The sequence below is a fragment of the Meles meles genome, chromosome 18 (genome assembly GCF_922984935.1).
Source record: "Meles meles chromosome 18, mMelMel3.1 paternal haplotype, whole genome shotgun sequence".
Classification (NCBI taxonomy): Eukaryota; Metazoa; Chordata; class Mammalia; order Carnivora; family Mustelidae; genus Meles; species Meles meles.
The window spans coordinates 11,126,103-11,146,966 of record NC_060083.1 but is presented as its reverse complement, the minus strand read 5'-3'; the positions used below and the strand labels follow the sequence as shown (position 1 = coordinate 11,146,966).

The window sequence follows — 20,864 nt, the reverse complement described above, 5'->3', positions numbered from 1 at the left end:
TTGGACACCTGTCGGAGATGTGAATTTTGGAGCCCCCTCCTGGACTCACTGAATCTGTGTTTTAAGTGCCCTTTAGGTCCTGGTGGTGATGGCTGGACTCTGAGGGCGTGCTAACCAGCCAAGGGGTCTGCAGATCCGTTTTCCTGGGCTCACCTTCTTCCGTCACTGAGTTTGGCATCTTGCTTCCGTGCTGTTGGTCTTCCTGTGATACTGGGTGACACTGTGTACCCAACGCCGTAGTCGGACCCCCACCCCCACCCCCAGCCTGTCGCTGGTTGCTGGGATGTGTCTGTTTATTGCAAACAGCTGTGCTCTGATTATCGGGGAGGGTAGCACATGCTGCTGGATGACATGAGCTTCTGGTTTATTCTTCTTGGTATTTTTAGCTTCCCAGGGTGTCCTGTTCTCAGACACTCAGCCCTTCCCACACCTGAGAGCGGATGCCTCTGGTCTCAGACAGGCTCTATACTGACAGGCGGGTGTTGGGAGGAGGACTGGCAGGCCCAGGTGGTTGCAAAAGCTTCTTTTGCTCCATCGAGGAGCCTGCTCTCCCCCGAGCTGCCCCTCCTTTGGCCACAGCCTTCCTTCCTCTGCAGGATGCAAATTATGGCTTCCCCTCTCCTCGTTGGCAGTACGGCTCTGTGACCTTGGCAGTCCTATGAAGCTCCACGCTGAGGGTCTCTCACTTGATTTTATGCTCTGCTGTTGCCGTCTTCAAACTCTTAGTACTTCTGAACACGGTCCCCACCTTTTCTTTGTGCACGGGCTCTGCACACGCGGGCCCCGCCTCCCCCCACCCGTTCCCTCTGCTGTCCACCTCTCAGGGGTGCCTGACAGTGTCTGCTCTGCCAAGGACACCCCCTTCTTATTTTATAGTACTGCTCAAGACCAAATCCTAGGAAAATATTTGGTGTCATTTTCTAGATATTTGGCGCGGGAGGAAAAGCCTGGGTCCTGTTGTGAGTTTATCATCTCCATTCAGCTCTACTGTGCTGTAAACCCAGGACTTCCTTCTGCAGGGAGGCCGGCACGGGGATTCTCGTTGTCTGAGGAGTGAAGGGTAAATGCCCCAGCCAGGCACGGAGTCCTCCCTCCTGCCATTGTCATCATCTGGGGACCATGAGCTCACCATCGCTGTAGGAATCAGACAACTGTGAACGGCTCGACCAGAGAGCCACGCTCTTACCTGTGCAGGAAAGGAGCGTGGCCTGAGACGGGAGCCCCGACTCAGAAACAGCATCCTGCCGTGGAGGGCATCGGGGTGGGAGAGGGCATAGGAGGTGCCCAGGGGCTGCTTTCCGGAGAGGCTGGCTTGCCAGGCTCAGACTGTGAGGAAGGGGAGCCACTGTGGGCCCGCGAGCCAAGAGTGGTCTGGGCAGAGCATGGGTGCTGGGGTGAGTCTGGTGACGGGAGGCAGAGGGCTCAGGGGATGATGGCAGCATGCCCCATGGGGCGTGCAGGCGGGGCTCACCCACCCCTGCCCGTGGACCCGGGCTTCCCCTCCCGAGGGTGTATGATTTGAAGGAAGTCATTGAAAATGCACGGAGAACTTCAACCCCGGCGGTGTTGGCGGCTGTGAGTACGACGGTGGGGTGTGCGACTTCCCTCCAGCACAGTCCTTCTCAAGTCGTTGTGGGCTGTCCCCTCCGCAGAACGCTCTTCCCGCGGCCTTGGGAGGATGTTTGCGGGTGTCCGTCACTTGGCTGGGGAATCGTTTGTGTGCGAACGAAAGTGTATCTTGTGCGTAGCTGTCGTCTGCGATGCCTTCCGGAGCCCGCTGGCCGCAAGGGGTTCATCTGACTTCCAGGACTGCGGAGAGCGGCTTCTCCGGGTGGGGGGGGTGAGCTCTGTTGTCCATGGAACTTGGCTGGAGTCTGCCGGTGGGGGCGTGTGTGGCTGACAAGCAGCGTGCCAGGCACGGGGATAGTGGTGGACAGCACAGACGCCTCTTCCACTGTGGGGCCCAAGTCTCAGAGGCAGACCCCACGGGACTAGTGCCCCGACTGTGTGAGGATGGGGGTGGGGAGGGCCGGCCGTCCCCCCGGCTGGGGGCGAAGGGGTGTCTTCGCTGAGGCAGGACTTGGGGAGGGGGCGGTCCCAGGATGGTCATTGCAGTGGTCCAGGGCATCCAGAGCTAATGCAGGGGGGGAGACAGGAGCGGACGTGGGTGTGGAGCTAGGAGAGGGCCCGTGGTGATCTGCACGCTGCCGAGTATCTTCAGAGAGGGCAGCGTCCTGTGAGGAGCTGCCCTGGGACGGCAGGAGGAGAGGAGGCCAAGCCTCGTGTTCCCCGGCTCTGTGCGCTGTGGGGCATGAAGGGGAGAGATCTGCCCACCCCAGCTCTGGGAGGGGGTGGGCAGGAGCTCCACGTGGCCTCCCAGCGCCCAGCACCGTGGTGGGGAGTCTGCTCACATGTCTTCTCTCTCCTCGCAGGAGACGCGAGCGCCCCGTGCACTTCCAGCGCCCTTCAGGAGAAGCAGCGTGAGTTAAACCCAACCCCCTGGAGGCTTGTCTCCCGCCTGGGTGGGTCCAGCCTCCTTGGGCTTGGGCCCCCTCCCTGCCCTGTGGACTGAGCCTGGGGTCCCGAGTTCCCATGTGTGGGCAGCGCGGGGGCTGGTGGGCCAGGAGGCTGAGCCCGGCACAGCAGATGGGACCCCGCAAAGCCTTGTGTGTCATTTGCCTGTGGTCAGAGAGGACGGGAACGGGGTGCAAAGCCTTGGATCCTCAGAGATGAGGTCCTTTGGGTGACATAGACACGGACATGCCATCTGCCTCCCCCACCCCCCAGAGGCTGTGAGTGCAGAGCTCAGCCCTAGTCATCCTGGATCTGCACATCTGTCTGGTGGGGCTTCTCCAGGTTTCCTGCAGGGCCCGCCCCAGGGAGGCTTGGCAGAGTGTCCGCAGGCAACCCTGTGACCTGAGGACATCCTCTGAGCCGTGTCTGCTGCTGGCGGGGTTGGGTTTCTCAAGAGGCTGGGGTCGGGGAGGGTCAAGATGGAAGTTGGGTCTCCGAACCCCCTTCTTCTCTCTCCTGCTGTTTGGGTCTATGGTTGCTCCTTCGAGGGTTAAGCCCACGCTGCGCCCTCTCCTGCCCCCTGGGCTCGCCCATCCCTCAGCTGCAGGAAGGCGTCTGTGTTCCCACGACTCAGGAGCAGCATGGAAGGGGTTTTCTGCACTTGGGGGCAGCCATGGACAAGGCTGTCAGGGGCCGGGGCAGCCCGGGCTCCTCTGCCAGGGGCACCCCAAAGCCTCAGGCCGAGTGCACGGGGCTCAGCATGAGTGGAGTGGCGTCCGGACGTGCTCCCGGAGTTCAGCATACAGAGAAGCCTGAGTGAAGACCCAGGGGGATCTGTACCTTCACGTTTCCCAGGAGGAAGGGCCACAAGGAAGCTCCCAGTTCTGTCCCGGGGCAGACAGAGCGCGGGGGCACAGGGCCCCAGGGTGCATGGCCCTGGACCGAGTGCAGGGGTGCACGACCCGAGGGGCGGACAGAGCATAGGGGCGCTCAGCTGAGAGCCTGGGTAGTGTTTTCCACTGGAAAGGAGGCAATAGCTAAGGAGCAGCTACTGAGAAACATGGGGGGGCGGTGTGCGTCCATCCTGGGGGCACTTCAGGCAGGGGAGGGTTGGCTTGTTCATGAAGGAGGGGTTTGGACCATGAGAGCAGGTGTTTGCAGGTGGAAGGCTCGTTCGTCTCTGCAAATTAGCCAGCTCTGCATGGGGCGTCTCCCCAGGCCAGTCTGGCCCTCCAAGATGTCAGACCTCCCATCACTCAGGGGGTGGGGTGTGGCTACGTTCCGCAGCAAGGGAGGCACGACCTGCCTCAGAGGGAGAGCCGTGGGGCTGACCGCCCGTCCGCCGCTTCTGGACTGGGCCGGAAAAAACACGCGTTTACGTGAAGGCAAATTCCCTTGTGTTCTGTTTTCAAACCGCGGGTGTAGGTTTTAGTCCGTGTTCTGTGCTGAAGGCTGTCCCGCGAGTCTGCGCCTTCAGGATCTTCTTCGGGGACGTGCGGGGACGTGGTTGTGGGGCCGTGGCGGGGCCACTTCCCCAGCTGGGCTGTGCTGTCCGCGGAGCTGGGTGCATCTCGGCTTCAGCGAGATGACGGCGTCGTCCGTGCTGCTCTGCCGACTCCCATCCAGAGCAGGCGGAGCGCGAGTCCCCGACGCGGGTGCCGTGCTTTGCGGTCTGGGGCCTTCCTCCCCGTGCGGGGTCTTCTCGAGTATTTCCCCTCGCTGTTTGCACCCGCGCCAGAAGCAGGCAGCGGGCCGTGTCCTGACTGCGCTCGGCTCCGTGGGCTCGTCACCTGTGGAGCCTGTGTGGCCTGAAAGGGACAAAGAAGCTGGGGGTGTCAGCACCCGCCCCGCATGTGGGGCCCGACCTCACGTCCCCCTGCTGGGGCCCGGGAGCCAGAGGAGAAGCTCAGATGCCTGGACCATGACCCAGGGTCCCTTCCAGTGTCTCTACAGCGCCTCCCACCAGCCCACCAGGCCCGGAGCCCACTGCCCACAGCCGTCCCCCAGCCCCGCCGTGCCGGAGCCCCCTGCCCACAGCCGTCCCCCAGCCCCGCCGTGCCCAGAGCCCCCTGCCCGCAGCTCCACTGGTAGCTGGTGTCTTTTCCTGGCTGGTGTGGGCAGCGTGCTGAGCACAGCTGCAGACGGGCTATATTTAGCTGCTTTAATGAGCTCGGGGTGGCAGACGGCGGCCTGGGGAGCTTTCCTCCTGCGTGTGTGCCGCACGATACTCGTGTGTGTATTGGCGTGCGTGTGAGTGCGCCCGTGCGTTCCTCCACACGAGGACACGCTTGTGTCTGCACACGTCTGTGTGGCGTCTGTGCTTTGCTGGGACATCCTCAGCTTCCGACGCTGACGGGGCTCCAAAGCGGGAACAAGATATTTGTCCACTCACTTGTTTGAGAAACACTTCCCGAGTACCTCATCGGTGCCAGTGCCCGGACGGTCTGTGTGGGGGAAACGGAGCATAAATAAACTCAGTCCCGGCCTCGAAGGCCCTCCTGGCTGGCGAGGGAGGAGATGCCGGGTCAAGTAACCAGAAAACCTGAAGTGTGAGGACGAGTTCCCGAAGAGAGAGCCCGGTGCTTCTGGGAGGAGGAGGGCAAGGATGGGGACCCCTGGGGGCAGGACAATGGAGGCTTCGGGAGGAAATATTTGGACACAGCTGCGTGAAGAAAACGCAGGGCTTGGGGAGCAGAATGTGCAAAGCCCCTGTGATGAGAGGAAGAAGGTCGGAAAACCATTGTACGGCCCAGTGCTTGAGCTCAGAGGGGAGATGTGCAGAGGGGAGGCTGGTGTGGGACCGTGGTGCTGGGATCTTAAGGGACCCGTGACTTGGTCAGGGCTCCAGTGGAGAAAGACGGCTGCGTGGACGCGGAGCTGGAGCGGGGCCCGTGAAAGGGCTGCATTCTCAGGTTCAGCGAAACCCGGGGGCATGGGACCAGGCAGGTGCTCACATGTGGGAGCCCCAGCCCAGTGGACCCATCTGTCCCCCTGTGCAGCCCCTGGCCAGCAGTCTGGGCCCCCCCGAGCTCCCCCAGCCCTGAGGATACCCCGCATGGGTCTCAGCCTGGGGTGAGAATCTCTCTTCAGCCGGAGAGAATCTGTTTCCTCAAATCCTTTTCTCCTGGGAACAAAAGAGCTTCTGGAAACAAAACCAGGAAGCGCTGCCACAGGAAACCTTGGCCAGGAAACCCAAGCAGGGAGAATGTAGAAACCAGCATCTCCCAGAAGAAGTCCGCCCGCTCCACGGGACTGAGAAAATTCCCACTTTTAATCTGACATCCGAGTGGGCAGTGCCGGCCGATGGTCTGAACTCCGGAAGGACGCAGGTGAGGCGCGCTGCTCCCCGCGGCGGTGACTGGCCGCGTTCCCTGCACACGATCGTCTCCATAAATACGCACCAGTGGGAGCCCGCCATGCGCCCGCCCTGCCCTGCTCCTCGCGGGTGAGCACGTAGCAGGATTATCTTCGCCCCCTGTGCGTTTGGGGTGCGCCGGCCGCGGGAAGGGGTCCTGTCTCCGGGTGGTGTTACCCGTCTCACCGGCTCCCGACGCCAACCGTGGACGGGGAGTGGCTGCCTTCCCACACCCTGGGCCGCGCGGCAGTGCTGATCTGGGAGGCCTTCTGGAGTGATCTCCGCGGCCGTCCCTCCGGTGGGCGCCTGTGCACAGGAGCCATGACCCGTCCTTTCTCTGGAAGCAGCAGGGGTTAGCGTGCGGGTGTGCGCGGGTGGGTGCTGCTGTTCTGCTGTGTCTCTGTGCCCGCTCCCCAGCAGGGCCCAGCAGGCTCGGCAGCAGTTGCTACCCCTTTCCTTCCCCAGGTTCACTCCATGGGGCTGCGGTCAGGCCTCCGTGTGGGCCATTGCCTCTGGGGGGGCTGACCGGCCCACCGGGGTGAGCCTCCTTAGCAGATGAACCCAGGCCGACGGGGCTGGGCCATGACCTTGAAGGACCGAGGCTGCCGTAGCCCACCGTGCCCGGGGTGCCTGCCCGGCGTCCACCTGCCCGGCGTCCACCTGCCCGGCGTCCGCTCACAGCACTTGCTCCTACAGTCCCTCCTCCCAGCCAGCACAGGTCCCTCCGGGACAGCCATGAACCCTCAGAAGCCACCCCCCTCGGTGGCCGGGCTCTGCCGTCCCTCTGTGACCCACATGCAGCCCCCAAGCATTTGCAGGCCACTGCGTCCCCTTGAGACCGCTCTTTCCGGGCAGGGGCCCCCGTCCTGCAGCTTCCCTGCCTGGTTCTGGGCTCTACCTGAGCCCTCCGAGCAGCCTGAGCTGCGGGAACGCGCCGTCCTCGCTCTGCCCTGAAGACGCTGGAGCTTGCAACTGCGAGGCCGTGTGGGCACCCCTGCCCAGCCAAGGCCCGTGTCACATGACCCCAGGGCCCTTGAGGTCCTCGGGCTCCTGGGTGCACGTGTGGGCCCCAGCCAGTGGAGCAGGAGGCCGCCATGGTGTCCAGCTGGTTTGGGGGCCCAAATGCAGGATTTTGATTTGCGGGCCGTGTTTCATGGTCACCGTCGGCCCCCCAGGCCTTCCTTCCCCTTTGCACGCCCTCGGGGCCCTTGCCAGCCCACCAGCTCCGACGGCCGACCGGTTGCTCTGCTGCGCGTGTGGTGTGTGTGCGGTCGGGCAGGGCTTGCGGCTGGTTCACGGTCCTTGTTGTGACACACGCTCGCGCTCGCAATAGCTTTACACTAAAGCAAGTCCGGGCTCACGGGAGGAAAATGAGAAAATCACCCGGTGTCCCCCCAACCCCGTCCAAGCAAAACCACCCTGACAGGGGCGTAGCCGGGGGCCTCCATCCCTCGTGGTCCCCGCGGCTGGCGGCGGGAGAGAGGGACACGGACCCCTCCGCCGAGCCGGGTGACGCTCTGCCGAGTGTGCCGAGCGTGTGGGCGCTGACCTTGGCTTCTGTCTCAGGAGCACTGTGGCACTTGGTAATTAGAAGGGTGATGACAATGTGTGCCTCTCCAAGGTTGTGAGTAAGCAATTATAGCCTCCCCTCCAGCTGGCAGGGGAAGTCACGGGGAGCTGGGTAGGCCAGCAGGGGTGCTGGGGGTGGGCGCTGCGGTCACAAGACGCGGTCACAGAAACAGCCATGGGCTCTCCCCACCCCAGGCCTGGGCACCGCAGGGACCCTGCCTGAATAGAGCCCCGCGGCGGGAGCAAAGCCTCGGGGAGAACCACGCAGCCCACCCACGAGGTCCTGGGCTCCCCGCCTCCCGGGACCCTGCCCGCCGCTCCTGTCACCAGAGGCTCTGGGGAAGCCTGTGGAGGGGGAGGACCCATGAGGCCCAGGCTGAGAACTCGCCATGCTTCCCTGACACCAGCCCTCCCAGGGGCCTTCCGGGAGGTGCGCGTCCCGGTAGACGTTGCTTCCCTAGACGGGACTTCTCCTGGGGCTGATGAGCACGGAGAGGTGTCCCAGGCTGCACGCCCCCCCCCCCCCGGGTCTTTGCAGTGAGCTTTCACAAAAACCTGGCTGCCGATGCTCCCTGCTCTCAGGGACCGCCAGTCTGATGCAGAAATGGTCGACTAACCTCACAGCAATGAGCCAGGCCCTGCTGATCACAGTGCGAGACGACCGTCTCTCCTAGGTAGACCTGAGATGGCTTTCCAGAGGCTGGGATGGTTGCGCAGGGTTTTGCGGTATAGGTAGGAGTTCGCTGGTGTGCCGGGGAGAAAGGCCGTGCAGCAGAGAGCTCAGCATGAGCCAAAGCAGGGAGGAGCGAAGCTGCCGGGTTTGGTGGCCGGAACCGGTGTCCTCAGTTACTCTGCGGGGACTGTCTGCTTCTCAGAAGAGCAGAAGGCTTGTGGACCAGGCACAGGCAGGGGGGCCTCGAGGCTGCCTTTCTGCGTGTCTGCAGAGGCCTCTGCTGAGGCTGGAGACACACGTCCCCAAGGGCCCCCTCCAGGCCTGGTAGCCAGTCCTCAGGGTGGGGGGGCCGGATCTAGGTCTGCGGGTGAGGCCTCCCCTCCTCCCTCCCCCAGAGCCAAAGCTCTCTGGTTTTTGCGCTGAAAGGAAGCCAGACTCTTGCCGTTGGCAGGGGAAGACATGGGGCGTCCAGGGCCCTGCCAGGCCCATCCCTGCTGAGGCCCGAGCTGCCTCCGCGTCGTCCGTGGCCAGGATGCGGCATCAGCTCACTGCCCGGAGCGTGGCGTGGGGCCAAGGCGGCTGGCTGCGGGCCGACGGAGGATGTGGGAGCCTGGGGCCTGTGGGCTCAGTGAGAGTGCAGGAGCCAGTCCCCGCTTGCGGAGGGCACGGAGCCTGGGAGACGGCGGGACCCTCGTGTCTTCCCTGTGGCTTATGTATAGGCTCGTGGTGGTAATTTGTAGCAGCCACCGCGCAGGAACCTGCAGGCACACTGGAGGGGGACAGCCGGCCCAGCGAGGGTGAGGGGGGGCCATCAGGGCTCCGGCGGGTTTGGGGTCAGGGCTGTGTGTGCCCAAGGCAGCCATGGCCCTGCCGGCCTCTGGCCCCAGCTCGGGGACCCCTGAGCCTCCCTGGCATGTCCTCCAAATGCATGACTGACACGGACAGACTTAGCATGTGGCCAGCCCCACTCTGAGCCCCTCTGTGCTGGGCTCCTGCTCTGGGAGGCTGCCGTCCCCATCCCCGGATGAGAAAATTGAGTCCCACTCTCAAGCCGCTGAGAGCAAGCCTTGGACTCGGGCATTGGCTCTAAACCAGGTCCCACCCAGCCTCCGGAAGTGTGGTCTCTGGGCTGCTGCCAGCCCCGTGGTCACACACACCACGGAATTGGCCGCTTTGCTGTGGGGATGAGGTCCGTGCTGGGCGGCCTGCCGCTTTGTGGTTTGCAGGAGCGTCTCCTCTCCTGCGGACGGGGAGTGTGGTGTCACCCTCCCGGGGAGGACAGAGCACCACCAGGCATCGTCCTGGGCTGGGTGTGGGGCTTGTGTACAGGCTCACATGGCCTGATTCGCGGTGAGGCCGGGGGCACCTGACCCAGGAGGGGTGAGCCTCGGTTCTCTTGTCTGAAAATGGGGCTCACACCCGGAGAACCAAAGCTCAGGGCCATTGTGGGGAGGAGGGGACAGCGCAGGGGACATAGTAAGTGCTCTGCCAAGACCAGGCCTGCTCCCCGGCTGTTGTACTGGGAGCCTGTCCTGGGGTCGGGGCCCGGGGTCCACGGGCCGTTACAGGGACAGTCATGTGGCTGGAAGGAGCTGGAGGAAGCGCAGGCTGAGCAGGCCTCCCTCACCGCTCCCTACGGGCCAGCCCCTCTGCCATCGAGAAACCGGCTCCCGCCCGTCTGGGCAGCAGCTCCCAGCTCGTAAAGCAGCTACCCTGACCAGGTGTGTGTTATAAAGACCAAGGAGTTCAGAAACACACTTGCGTGCCAAGAAGGGCTTCTTGTTGGGTGCTCTTGGCGGAGCACCCTGGGGCCGCTGGGAGACCCGACTCTGACCCTGGGTCCAGCTCCCCCCTCCCCTGCCGCGGGCTTGCCTGCAGAGCCCCTGGAGGGTCCTCCCCTCGTGACTCCTCGCAGGTGTGGCAGGCTCGGGGTGGGCGTGAGTTCCCGGTCACTGACGGCACACGAGGGGTTCATAGTCTAGCCCTGTGGTGCGGCCACACAGAGAAAGTGGAATCCTTCCCACGGGGAGAAGGGAGAGGAAGCAAGGTCTGCGCGGCAGGTGGCCCCGGGCGGGCAGCGAGGGGGCGGCTGGACGTCTGGCGGCGTCTCTCTCCACCCCAGACTCCGGTGCAGCAACATTCGGGAATGCAGGCTTCAGACCGCACAGCCCGAGGGCAAGTAGTCCAGGCCTTGTGGGCTCGAAAGACTCGCTGAGGCCCCTGTGAGTGGCCACGGACTCCAGCTGTGCCCCAATAAAACTTTATTTACAAGAGCAGGCGGTGGGCCAGATTCGGTCTGCAGGGGCGGCTTGCGGGTCCCAGCGTTGGGGGACGCAGGCTTCGCTGGAGGCCTCAGAAGAAGAGTGGCAGCTGTGAAGACACCCCAGAGCTCCCCAGACCCCCATGCTGCCACGCCTCTCTGGGGCTCTGCCTGCCCCCCGCCCCTGCTCCCCGAATACACAGCCTTGCGGTTGGTCTGACGGCTTCACGCAGGTGCTTAAAAAAACACTCTGAGCGGGGCTCCGGCTTTCAGAGGGGTGCTCGGCCCACATCTGCATCCCAAGCTGGAAGCAGGAGTCCCCAGAGGACACTTGTGCCGTTGCGGCTGTCTGTCGGGCTTCCTGGGACCGCCTTCCCTGGCCCCAGGGACAGGGCATGCCATGGCTGCCCCTGCCGGCTTCCCTTGCCTGGGGAGGATGGAAGTTTCTGGTCCCGTTGATCTGGACGCTGTCCCTCCAGCGAGACCCCAGGGAACGCCGTGGCTCTGGCATTGGGAGGCCTACAGGCGCTGAGTCCTCCGTTCCCCTGCAGGAGAGCTGTATCGGGTCTCCCTGAGAAGACAGAGGTTCCCAGCCCAGGGAAGCATCGAGATCCACGATGACAATGAGGTGGGCTGGGCTTCTGGGGCGTCTGGGGCGTCTGGGCCGCCGCCAGTCAGGAGTCTTGGCTGGGAGACTTCCTCACCCTAGGACTTGCTGTGCGCCCCTGGGCAGGTGCTTGTACTGCTCTGGGCTGCTGGCTCCCGTGGGAACAAGAAAGGTCTTGTGGGACCCTTCCCGCCCTGGTAACAGGGGGCTTGGCCAGCCTGCTGCCCCTGCACCGCCCTCAGAATGCACAGGAGGCCCCGCCACGGCGGGAGCTGAGACAGGCCAGCCACAGCTGTGTGTGCGACAGCGCGTCCCTGCCTCCTGTCTATCCCGACCCGTGTCCTTCTCAGGAAGGCTGCCCACAGCGCTCCTGCAAGACGCACGTCCTCCTGCTGGTGCTGCATGGGGGGAGCATCCTGGACACGGGCGTGGGGGACCCGTCCTGCAAGGCGGCCGACATCCACACCTTCGGCTCGGTGCTGGAGAAGGTCACGCGAGCCCACTTCCCGGCGGCCCTGGGCCACATCCTCGTCAAGTTCGTGCCCTGCCCTGCTGTCTGCTCCGACGCCTTCTCCCTCGTCTCTAAGTGAGTCTACATCCTTCCTTCCCTTTCAGAGAGGTTGGGGGTCGGTAGGGATGACATGGAGGGGCTCCCCATCTGGGGCACCCCTGGGGGCGTCGGGTCCTGAGCGACCACGAACACAGGGCTGGGAAGTGGTCAGTGGGAGTCCAGAGCCCTGCACAGCTGTGCAGCACGAGCTCCTCTGCCGGCTGGGCTCTGGCCCTCTCCATGGTGCAGCCCTGCTCCTGGGGCTCACTAGACACCTGCCTCTCGGCCCAGGGGAAGACACCGAGGCCCCAAGAGGTGAATCCAGTTCCCCCGGGGGTACCTGGCCCCTAGAGCTGGGAGTCAAATCTGGGCAGCCTCGCCCAGTGGGCACGTGCATTCTGATGCAGCAGGTGCCGGGCCCCAGGATGCCTGGGGAGGACCTGGGGGACGGCCCTGTCCCAGTGTCCTCATCTGTATGATGTGGACAATCATGCCCCAAGTTCCTGCTGGAGACCGTGAGGGTCCCGTGTGCTGGTGCCGCAGGCAGAGCAAGGGGTCAGCTGTGACCCGGCTTCATCCTTGCGGGGGCACAGTGCATCCCATGGACTGGGCTAGGTGAGGGACGTTGCAGAGACCCCGGCTGGAGGGGTGAGGCAGTGCATTTGCTGGGCCTGGGGTCTTCCTCCAGACCTGCCCCTGGTCCCTGGGGGGGAGGGGAGAGCAGGGTGTGTGGGGCCCACTGTTCCCTTGGAGACACGGGAAAGTCTCCTCCGCCTTCAGGACCCGAGCAACCTCCTTGCTGACTCACCTGTGGTCACGGGACACACAGGGCAGGTCTCCGTCCGAGCTGTAAGGAGGGACGGGTTGAGTCAGTAGTTTCCTGACCCAACGTGATTCTTGTCAAATGCAGGGCCCCGGGGCTCAGCCCTGGGGTCCCCGTGGTCGGGAGGGGAAGAGCCCTGGACTCTGCCTGTGCACAGCCGCCCTGGGCACCTGCTCTGCAGTGGGACTTGGGAAACAGGCTCTTCCCCGCTCCAGCCATCAGGAGCTACCGTGTCCCTGGTAATCGATCTCGGGACCCCGGGCCCTCGCCCGCCAGACGGCTGACCTCCAGAACTGGGTCAGCCAGCCCTGGCCTGATCACCAGGAAGATGGATGGCCCGGCCACTCGAGGGGAGGGCGGGGACAGCCTCGCTCCCCCAGGCGGCTCCTCGCCGGGCCATCCATCACTCCAGGCTCTGCCGGGAGGGAGCTCTTGCTCGGCTAATTAAAATCTCTCCGGCAGCAATTGAGGCCTGTTTCCTCTAATTTGTGTTCTTTGGAGATGAGGAATGGCTGTGAGGCCAGCCTTGCCCTCCACAAGGGCTCTGCCATCTGCTCAGGAAACCTTGAGCCTGGTCGCCTGTCCTGCTTCCTGTGCGGTCCCCAGTGGGATTGGCCCTGGGTGCTCGTCAGCCTGAGCTGGGGCCGTGGGCAGAGGGCTGGTCCTTTGCCCAGTGAGGCCTGATGTCCCAGGGGACAGAGGCGGGCCAGGTGGGGGTGTGGGCTGGGGTGGGCGCTGGGGGCTGGTCCCAGAGGGGTCTGAGCCATGCATAGACGGAGGGACACGCTGGTGGGGAAGCAGGGAAACGAAGGTACCAGACGGTCCACTGGCCGTGGAGATGCTGTAGGGCAGGGTCTCTTAGTCCTTTCTGGGATCCCGCCTTTCACAAGGGCCACAAAGGCTCTGACCCTCTCCCAAGAAGGATGGACACAGGTCACGTGTGCAGCTGTGTGCCCATCTCCAAGCAGTGGCCGACACGGGATCCCACGCCTGGAAGGCTCTCCTTCCTCCTTTCTAGCATCCCTGAAGCCTTCCTTGAGACCTAGTCCAAAGTCCGCCTCCTCCAGGAAGTCTGCTCTAATGATATGTGCCCCCAACCCCGGTCCACACCAGGTGGCTTCCCCATGGTGGGGTGTCCCTTGGGGCTCAGCAGAAGAGGGCAGGGGAAGGCAGCTGTCCCAGGAGAGCCCGGGCCCACATCCCAGGCCGGAGCGGGCGGAGTCTGGACAGTGAACAGGGGAGTCGGTGCAGTCCGCCCCCAAGGCCCCTACCTGTGCCCTGTTTCCACTGGCTCTCGCCCAGCCCCTCCCCTAGAACCCCAAGCTGGGGCCTAACCGTGGCTGGCTCGTGCCTGTGCTCCCTTCTGCCCAGTGTGCAGCCCCACACTGGCCCCTGCCTGAGCCTGGCTGGGCTTCCCTTGACCCTGTCTGCAGCCTGAACCCCTACAGCCACGATGACGGCGGCCTCGGCAATAGCCAGGACCACGTCCCTCTGGCCGCCCTGCCCCTGCTGGCCATCTCCTCCCCGCGCTACCAGGACGCGGTGGCGACGGTCATTGAGCGGGCCAACCAGGTCTACGCGGAGTTCCTCAAGTCTCCGGACGGGATCGGCTTCAGTGGGCAGGTAGGACGACCTCCCCGACCTGTCCTGCCCTAGCCCGACCCAGGCCCAAGTCTGACCCCTGTGACACCCTGGCCTGAGCCGTCATCAGACCAACCGAGACCGCAGCCTGAGCACCCGTCCCCCGGTGGGCTCTGTCGTGTCTCACCGAGACAGGCTCTCTCCTCTCCCGTGGACAGGCATCCGGTACTCTGGCTGGGTAGGGAGTTCGGGGTCAGCCGTGGGCAGGCCTTGGTCCCAGCTGTGTCTTCTCCAGGTGTGTCTCATCGGGGACTGTGTGGGGGGCCTCCTGGCCTTCGATGCCATCTGCTACAGCGCAGGGCCCTCGGGGGACAGCCCGGGCAGCAGCAGCCGGAAGGGGAGCATCAGCAGCACGCAGGTGCGGGCCGGACAGTGGGGACAGCGCGGTGGGGACAGGGCGGTGGGGACAGGCCAGTGGGGACAGGCCGGGGGTCTGGCCCTAGGAGGGGCCTCTCCTGGGGGAGGCGATGTCAGCTCTGCGCACGTATCCGAGGTGACTCACCTGGGCAGTGCGGCTTCGCGGCCCTATGGGACTGGGGCTCGGCATGGCTGAGTCTAGAGTCCCAGGGGTCGCCGTGCCTGACACCTGCCCGTTGCTGCTGGCTGGCTCCCGTGGGAGCGCACCCCCCACACATCTCAGGACCAGGGCTCGGGGTCTCCGGTGGCGTCTCCGGTGGCAGTAGTGCCCTCCTGTCCCCCGCGTGGCCCCAAAGGACAGCCCGGTCGTGGTGAGCGAGGCGTGCGGTCTGGCCGGCAGTAAGCGCCTCAGCAGGAGCAGCATCGACGTGTCCAGCGCGCCCGAGGACGAGGGGCCCCAGAGGCCGTTGCCACGGAAACAGAGCGACTCATCCACCTACGACTGTGAGGCCGTCGCCCAGCATCACACCTTCCTGTCGAGGTGAGCGCCCCTTCTCGCGCCGTGTCCGCAGCAGAGGAGACCCGGCCTCGGAGGCGGCCTGCACCCTGCCCCTGCTCCGCCCCGACCGGCAGGGACCCGGGACAGCACAGCCCCCTCCCCGGGCCTCGCCGCCCCCTGACTCGCCGACGGTTCTGAGGACGTGGTCTGAGAGCAGATGGGGTGTATTTTGGGAACGGCTCCGGGAGTGTGCTCTCCGTATTCCCCTGAGGGCCAAAGAGGTCCCCACAGGGGGAGCTCCTGGGGTCACACGGCCTGTGTCCTGGCCCCCAGGCCCCAGGGCGCTGCCTCCTGCCCAGAGCTCCGTGAGTCACCTGCACCTCCACTCAGGACACAGACACAGACCGGTGCTGGCCCACGAGGGGAGGGACACCCCGGCCTCTGTCCCCTCTCTTCCTGCCCCCTTTCTTACCCAGTGACCGGTACCATGAGGTCATCACAGACTCAGCAAAACAGACCTGCTCTGGGCGTTTCCGAGGCCCTCCTTGCTGTGTGGACCATTCACGTGCTTCCCACACGGGTTTACTTGGACAAAACCCCTTGTCCCGCGACCGTTCCTGACTTTTCCCCACGTAATAAGTAGTCGGGAGTGTTCTCCACGGAGAGTATTTTATCAGTGAGGACGACTCACCTCATCGTAGGACTCGAATCCGGGGCTTCTCCCAGTTCTTGGGACTTGCAGGCGGAGGCCCGGTGACCCTCCCTGTGTGAAGACGGTCCCATGGGTCAGGGCTGTGTCCCAGGCGCCCTCCTGGAGGGGACTCGGCCAGAGCAAAGGCTCTGTGTCACCAATGATCAGACCGTAACGCAGCTCATGTCCGGGTTGCGAGGTGAAACCACAACCTTCCTGGTTCACCCCTTTATGAGGGCCCGGATCTGGAGAGTGGGAAGCAGTCAGCGGCTTTGCTCTGTGCCGCAGGGATGGATGGCAGTCTCTCGGGCAGTGATGTAGCTGGCATGTGGTAGGGACCGTCCGGATCCCCCACACGGACCGCCCAGCCCCAGCGCCGTCCTCACTGTGAGAGGCTTGCGGTGCGCAGACGGGAGCCCCGGCCTTCAGATCCAGCTCCCGGTAGCTGGCTCCCAGAGGGCAGGCCGCTCACCGGCATTGCTCCTGTTGTCACCTCCCAAATCCCCTTGCACGCCCACCTCAAGGGTTCTGGCTGAATCTGCGTGTCGTTAACCGATGCCTGGACCGGGGATCCCCGGACGGTCTTAAACTCTGAGCTGCGCCTCCAGGCTGGCTGGCAGGTCAGGAAGGCCCCCGGCTCTGCGGCCCGTCCGTCCCGGCTGTGCACTCCCGTCCCCGACAGGGTGTTGACCTGGGCTCCAAGGAGCAGCAGTGCCTGGGTGGGACTGGTTGGGATTTGCGGGGTTTTCTCCGCCTCCTTTCCCCGCAGGCTGCAGGGGAGGGAGGTGACAGCTGGCCGCACCTGTGTCTGCTGACTGCCGGTGAAGCGGGGCTGATGCCTTCTGGGGCCGTGTGTGCGGGCCGGGGCTCCCCACAGAGCCGGCACCATGGGGTGGGGCTGCCCATGTGCGGGGTGCTGGGGGCCCCGAGGTTCTCAGCCCTGCTGGGGAAATACAGTGCTGTCGGAGGGTGGCCGTGTGCGTTTGTCTGAGAGTCGCTTCTGGCTGCCCGCCGCCCCCGGCCCCGGAGGCCCCTAGGTGGAGGGCCAGTGGCCCCCAAAGCCTCCCACCTGGCCCTCAGAGGACATGCGGGTGGGCCGTGGCGGCCGGTATGGAGCCAGTGCAGACACGGAGGGCCGAGCTCTTCCCTCTCAGCCCGCGCGGTCCCTAACGGCCCTCCCGGCTCTCTCCCTTCCCGGGACAGCATCCACTCCAGCGTGCTGAAGGACGAGGCCGAGGCCCCTGCGCCCAGGGCGTCCCAGCCACCTGAGGTCAGCCTGGGCCGCCTGGACTTCGACGTGTCCGACTTCTTCCTCTTCGGCTCGCCCCTGGGCCTGGTCCTGGCCATGCGGAGGACGGTGCTGCCCGGGCTGGATGGTGGGTGGCCTGGGCCGTGGCCCGAGGGGCCTTATGTGTCTGCGGCAGTGGTCAGGCCCTCCGTCTGGGGGAGAGGGTGGGGCACAGGGAGAGCGGGGGGACGGGGCTGGGGGAGACGGCCGTGTCCCCTGATGGGGCAAAGGCACGGGTGGCTCTCACGCCCCTGTTCAGAGACGCCATGTCTGCCCCCCGCTGCCCTCCTTCCCCGGCGTGTAGGCTCACAGGCCTGCGGCAGCCGGTCAGCACACCCGGGGCCCACAGCCTGGGACGGCTGCCCCCGCACTGGTCTACAGCACACGACCTGCCCCCGCCAGTGCTGTCACAGGGGCTCGGGGAGTCCCAGAGGACCTCAAGGGTCCGCACTCGGGACTTCTCAAAGTCCTTTTGCAGCAGCGCTTCCCCCACGTGCACCCGACGGGACAGAAGGGGGTCCTGCCCGGAGCGGGCTGGGGGGTGAGGCAGCATCCCGCAGCCGCCCTCAGTGTTGCCCAGGAAACCTAGGGCTCCCAGACACCAGAGCGGCCAGTCCCCGGAGCCTGGCCGACTGGGAGCCTCAGTGGAGACACCTGCTGGTCTGCGGGAGGAGTGCTCTGCCGCTCGGGCCGCCGGAGCCCGGGGGCTGGGCCGCTGGGGAGGGGGCAGAGCGAAGGACCCCTGTCCGCCCTGCAGATCAGGCAGCGGCCACGTGAGAGTGGGACGGGTTCGCGGGAGTCTGACCAGGAGAAAGCAGGGGGGGCAGCGGGGCTGCCTGAGCAAGGCCACCGGGAGAGGGGGACGCCGCGGGCTGGGTGGGGGGCCGCTGCACTTGGCGCCTGCTGCCGCTCCTGGGGGGTGGGGGGCAGATCAGCCTGAACGCCGGACTCCGCATGGCGGCTGTGCTCCTGTGGGTAGTCGGGGCCGCGGCAGGTTCCTGAGCAGGGGGTGGGCGACTCAGAGCTGCACTCAGGGGGCGGGAACTAGAAGGCCCCGTGCGCCCTCTCACCCGCAGGCCTCCACGTGCGCCCCGCCTGCGGCCAGGTGTACAGCTTCTTCCACTGTGCCGACCCCTCAGCCTCAAGGCTGGAGCCACTGCTGGAGCCCAAGTTCCACCTGGTGCCGCCGGTCAGCGTGCCCCGCTACCAGAGGTTCCCACTGGGCGACGGACAGTCCCTCCTCCTGGGTAGGCTCGCGGGGTGGGTGAGCGGGCCGGGCCCCGGGCTGACCCCACCAGCTTGCCAAAGGGGGACCAGCCCCCACAGAGCAGGTCTGTGGGCTCTAGACGGACAGGCAGTGGGGAAGCAGCCGCCTCGCCTGCCTTCCCAGCCCCCGGCGGTGTGCACCTGCTCTGCAGGAGGCGACGGGGGCTCAGACCCTGCCCCTCCGATGGCTTCCCATGGCTGGCGCCAGCACAGGACCCAAGCTGCCAGTCCGGACTGCAAGTCCAGGGGTCCACGCTGGGTGCTGGTGCTGGAGGGCAGATCTGGGAGTATCCCAGCCTGGTGGGCGTCACGCAAGAGGGGGCCTTGGACCATGGCACTGGGACAGGTGGGAATGAGCTGTAGGACGGGGATCCAGAGGAACTTTGCAGGGGGAGCAGGGACACGGGGGCTGGGGGAGGGCCGGTGACCTCTGGGGCTCGAGTGGGGTGAGCCAGGCAGGGGCGGGGGAGGCCTGGGTTGGACGGCGGCCCAGGTGAGGACGTCTGGCTGGCGCCTGTTCTGAGCTTTGGACTAGGTCGGGGGTAGCTGCTGGGCCTGTGGTTCATTCAGGCTTGAAAACCAGCCCCAGCCCCCGATCTGTAACAGAAACTTAATTTTCGAAAGTCCTGACAGTCAGGAGCTCCACTGACGGAAGTGGCTCCGGACCGGCCCCCGCGCACCTTCGAATGCGTGGCCCTGCCCCGGGCTGGAGAGCCGTGCGGGCCCACGTGGCTCAGGGAGGCATTTGTACGAGAGACCACGTGGTTCCGGGTCATCTGTGACCTCAGCCTGGGCTCCGCAGCGGCCTTGTGCCTGCACGACCTGCGCCTCAGAGGCGGTCGGGGGTGCAGAAGGCCCATTGGGGGGCTCCAAGGGGTGGGTGGTGGGGGCTGGGGGACACAGGGCCACGACTCGACTGTGACGTTACCCCCGCAGCGGATGCCCTGCGTGCCCACAGCTCCCTCTTCCTGGAGGGCAGCTCGCAGGACAGCCCGCCGCTTCCGGACGCCCCTGCCTCGTCTCCCCAGGGCCTGCGGGCCCAGCGCCCAGAACGGAGGACGAGCCAGGACAGCTCCCATAGTGAGAGCTCGGCGTCCTCGGACAGCCTGGCACCAGTGGGTGCCTCCCACGGTGAGTGAGGGTCCTCGGGGCGCCGCCTGGTCGGAAGTCGAGGGAGCCTCCCCAGGGTGGCTGCAGAGGTCAGGCCAGGAGCCGCAGAGGAAGTCCAGACTGAGCCCTGAGCTCTGGGTCTGGACAAGGCCCTGTGGACCGAGCCCTGGCCTAGACTGACCTCAACCCCAGCCCGAGCCCTCTCCCCTGCGTTCCGTCTCCCCACTGGGAGTCCCTGCATCCTGGGATGAGAGCGGACGTCTCTGCGGGGCTGGCGCCCACCGCCGGGGACCCATGTGCGGCCCCTGCCCTGGGGGCTGGCAGGCGAGGGGCTGCGGGAGGCTGGGGGCTCCGTGCTTGGGGCCCCCACGGCCCCGCGGGTCAGTCGGGGCCCAAGCAGGCCACGCTGTCCTCACCCCACTGTCGGGCCCACAGTCACGGCCAGGTGGTGGGGCACCAGGCGCATCGACTACGCCCTGTACTGCCCCGACGTCCTGACGGCCTTCCCCACGGTGGCTCTGCCGCACCTCTTCCACGCCAGCTACTGGGAGTCCGCGGACGTGGTGGCCTTCATCCTGAGACAGGTGCGGCGCCCCTTCCCGGAGCGCCCGGCCCGGCACGTGGGGAGGGCTGCCTTGCCGGCCACCCTGGGCCCCAGAGCCGCTAGCCAGGCCGGGGTCGTGGGGTCAGGTGGTCGGTCGCGGGATGGGCGCTGGCTTCGGGTCAGTGATTTCTAGAAAATGCAGGAGCGAGTAGCTGGGAGGATGTCCCCATCTTCTGACACGGAGATGAGTGGTCAGTGGCTGCTCCTCCAAGAGCCTCGGTGTCCTCAGAGAGGCTGGGGGCCGGGAGCGTCCATGGCCATGAGAAGCCACGGCCGGGCTCGGGCGAAGGAGGGTGACCCGCTTGACGGGACTTGTGGGAGGGAACCCGTGTCTGCTGCTTGGTGGGCCGGAGAGCCGGAGCCCCGCTGTGAGGCCAGCCTGGGAGCCCGACTGGGGACGGCAGCCGGGTGCTGGCGCAGGGTGCCAGGGGCCGCCGGCTGTGACAGCGGGGAGGTCCCGAGCACCGGGCCGTGGCTTCTAGGTTTGGGGAGGAGCAGGGCCAGGCTGGGATGCGGGAAGCCGAGTCTGAGGGTGGACCTGGAAGAGGGGGGTGCCGGCCAGGGATCAGGGTCCGGAGCTCGGGGCAGACGTGAATGACACATAAGCCAGTGACGGGCAAGGCCCCCCGATTCCCGCGTGTGCGCTGCCCCACACCCGGCAGCTATCCCCCTCCAGTGGGGCGTCTGTCAAAGCAGCCCAGCTCTGAGCCTACCTACCCGGGGGCCCCGTCCGATCCCACAGGCTGGGGGTTCGGTCCCCCTGGACTGCCAGCCTTCGCAGGAATGAACCCCAAGTGCAGGTTGTCGCCAGGGCCTGACGGGGTCATGCGACGAGCCTGCCTCGGGTTCGATCAGGTCGCAAGAGCGACTCCCAGACCCCAGAGAAACCCGTCACTCACAGGGTCGTCAGTGTGTCGGGCACGACTGGGAACAGCGGGTGGAAGAGGGGCCTAGGGTGACGTGCGGGACAGGGCAGAGCCGCTGTGCCCCGCCCAGCACCATTGTCCCCAAATCTCCACGTGTCCATGACCCAGAAACTCTGCAAACCACATCCTTC

General features: G+C 65.6%; 1 protein-coding gene across 2 annotated transcripts in view; it reads left to right on the top strand.

The window, feature by feature from the left end:
• Window positions 1–20,864, top strand: part of PITPNM3 (PITPNM family member 3) — a 58,335-nt gene that overhangs the window by 24,288 nt on the left and 13,183 nt on the right. For both annotated transcript variants that reach the window (XM_045986464.1, XM_045986463.1), the window contains exons 4-13: window positions 2,433–2,480; window positions 10,923–10,999; window positions 11,329–11,564; window positions 13,785–13,974; window positions 14,228–14,350; window positions 14,706–14,890; window positions 16,743–16,915; window positions 17,904–18,074; window positions 19,030–19,224; window positions 19,639–19,787. In XM_045986464.1, coding sequence (XP_045842420.1) covers window positions 2,433–2,480; window positions 10,923–10,999; window positions 11,329–11,564; window positions 13,785–13,974; window positions 14,228–14,350; window positions 14,706–14,890; window positions 16,743–16,915; window positions 17,904–18,074; window positions 19,030–19,224; window positions 19,639–19,787 — 1,547 coding nt within the window. The remainder of the gene's footprint in view (window positions 1–2,432; window positions 2,481–10,922; window positions 11,000–11,328; window positions 11,565–13,784; window positions 13,975–14,227; window positions 14,351–14,705; window positions 14,891–16,742; window positions 16,916–17,903; window positions 18,075–19,029; window positions 19,225–19,638; window positions 19,788–20,864) is intronic.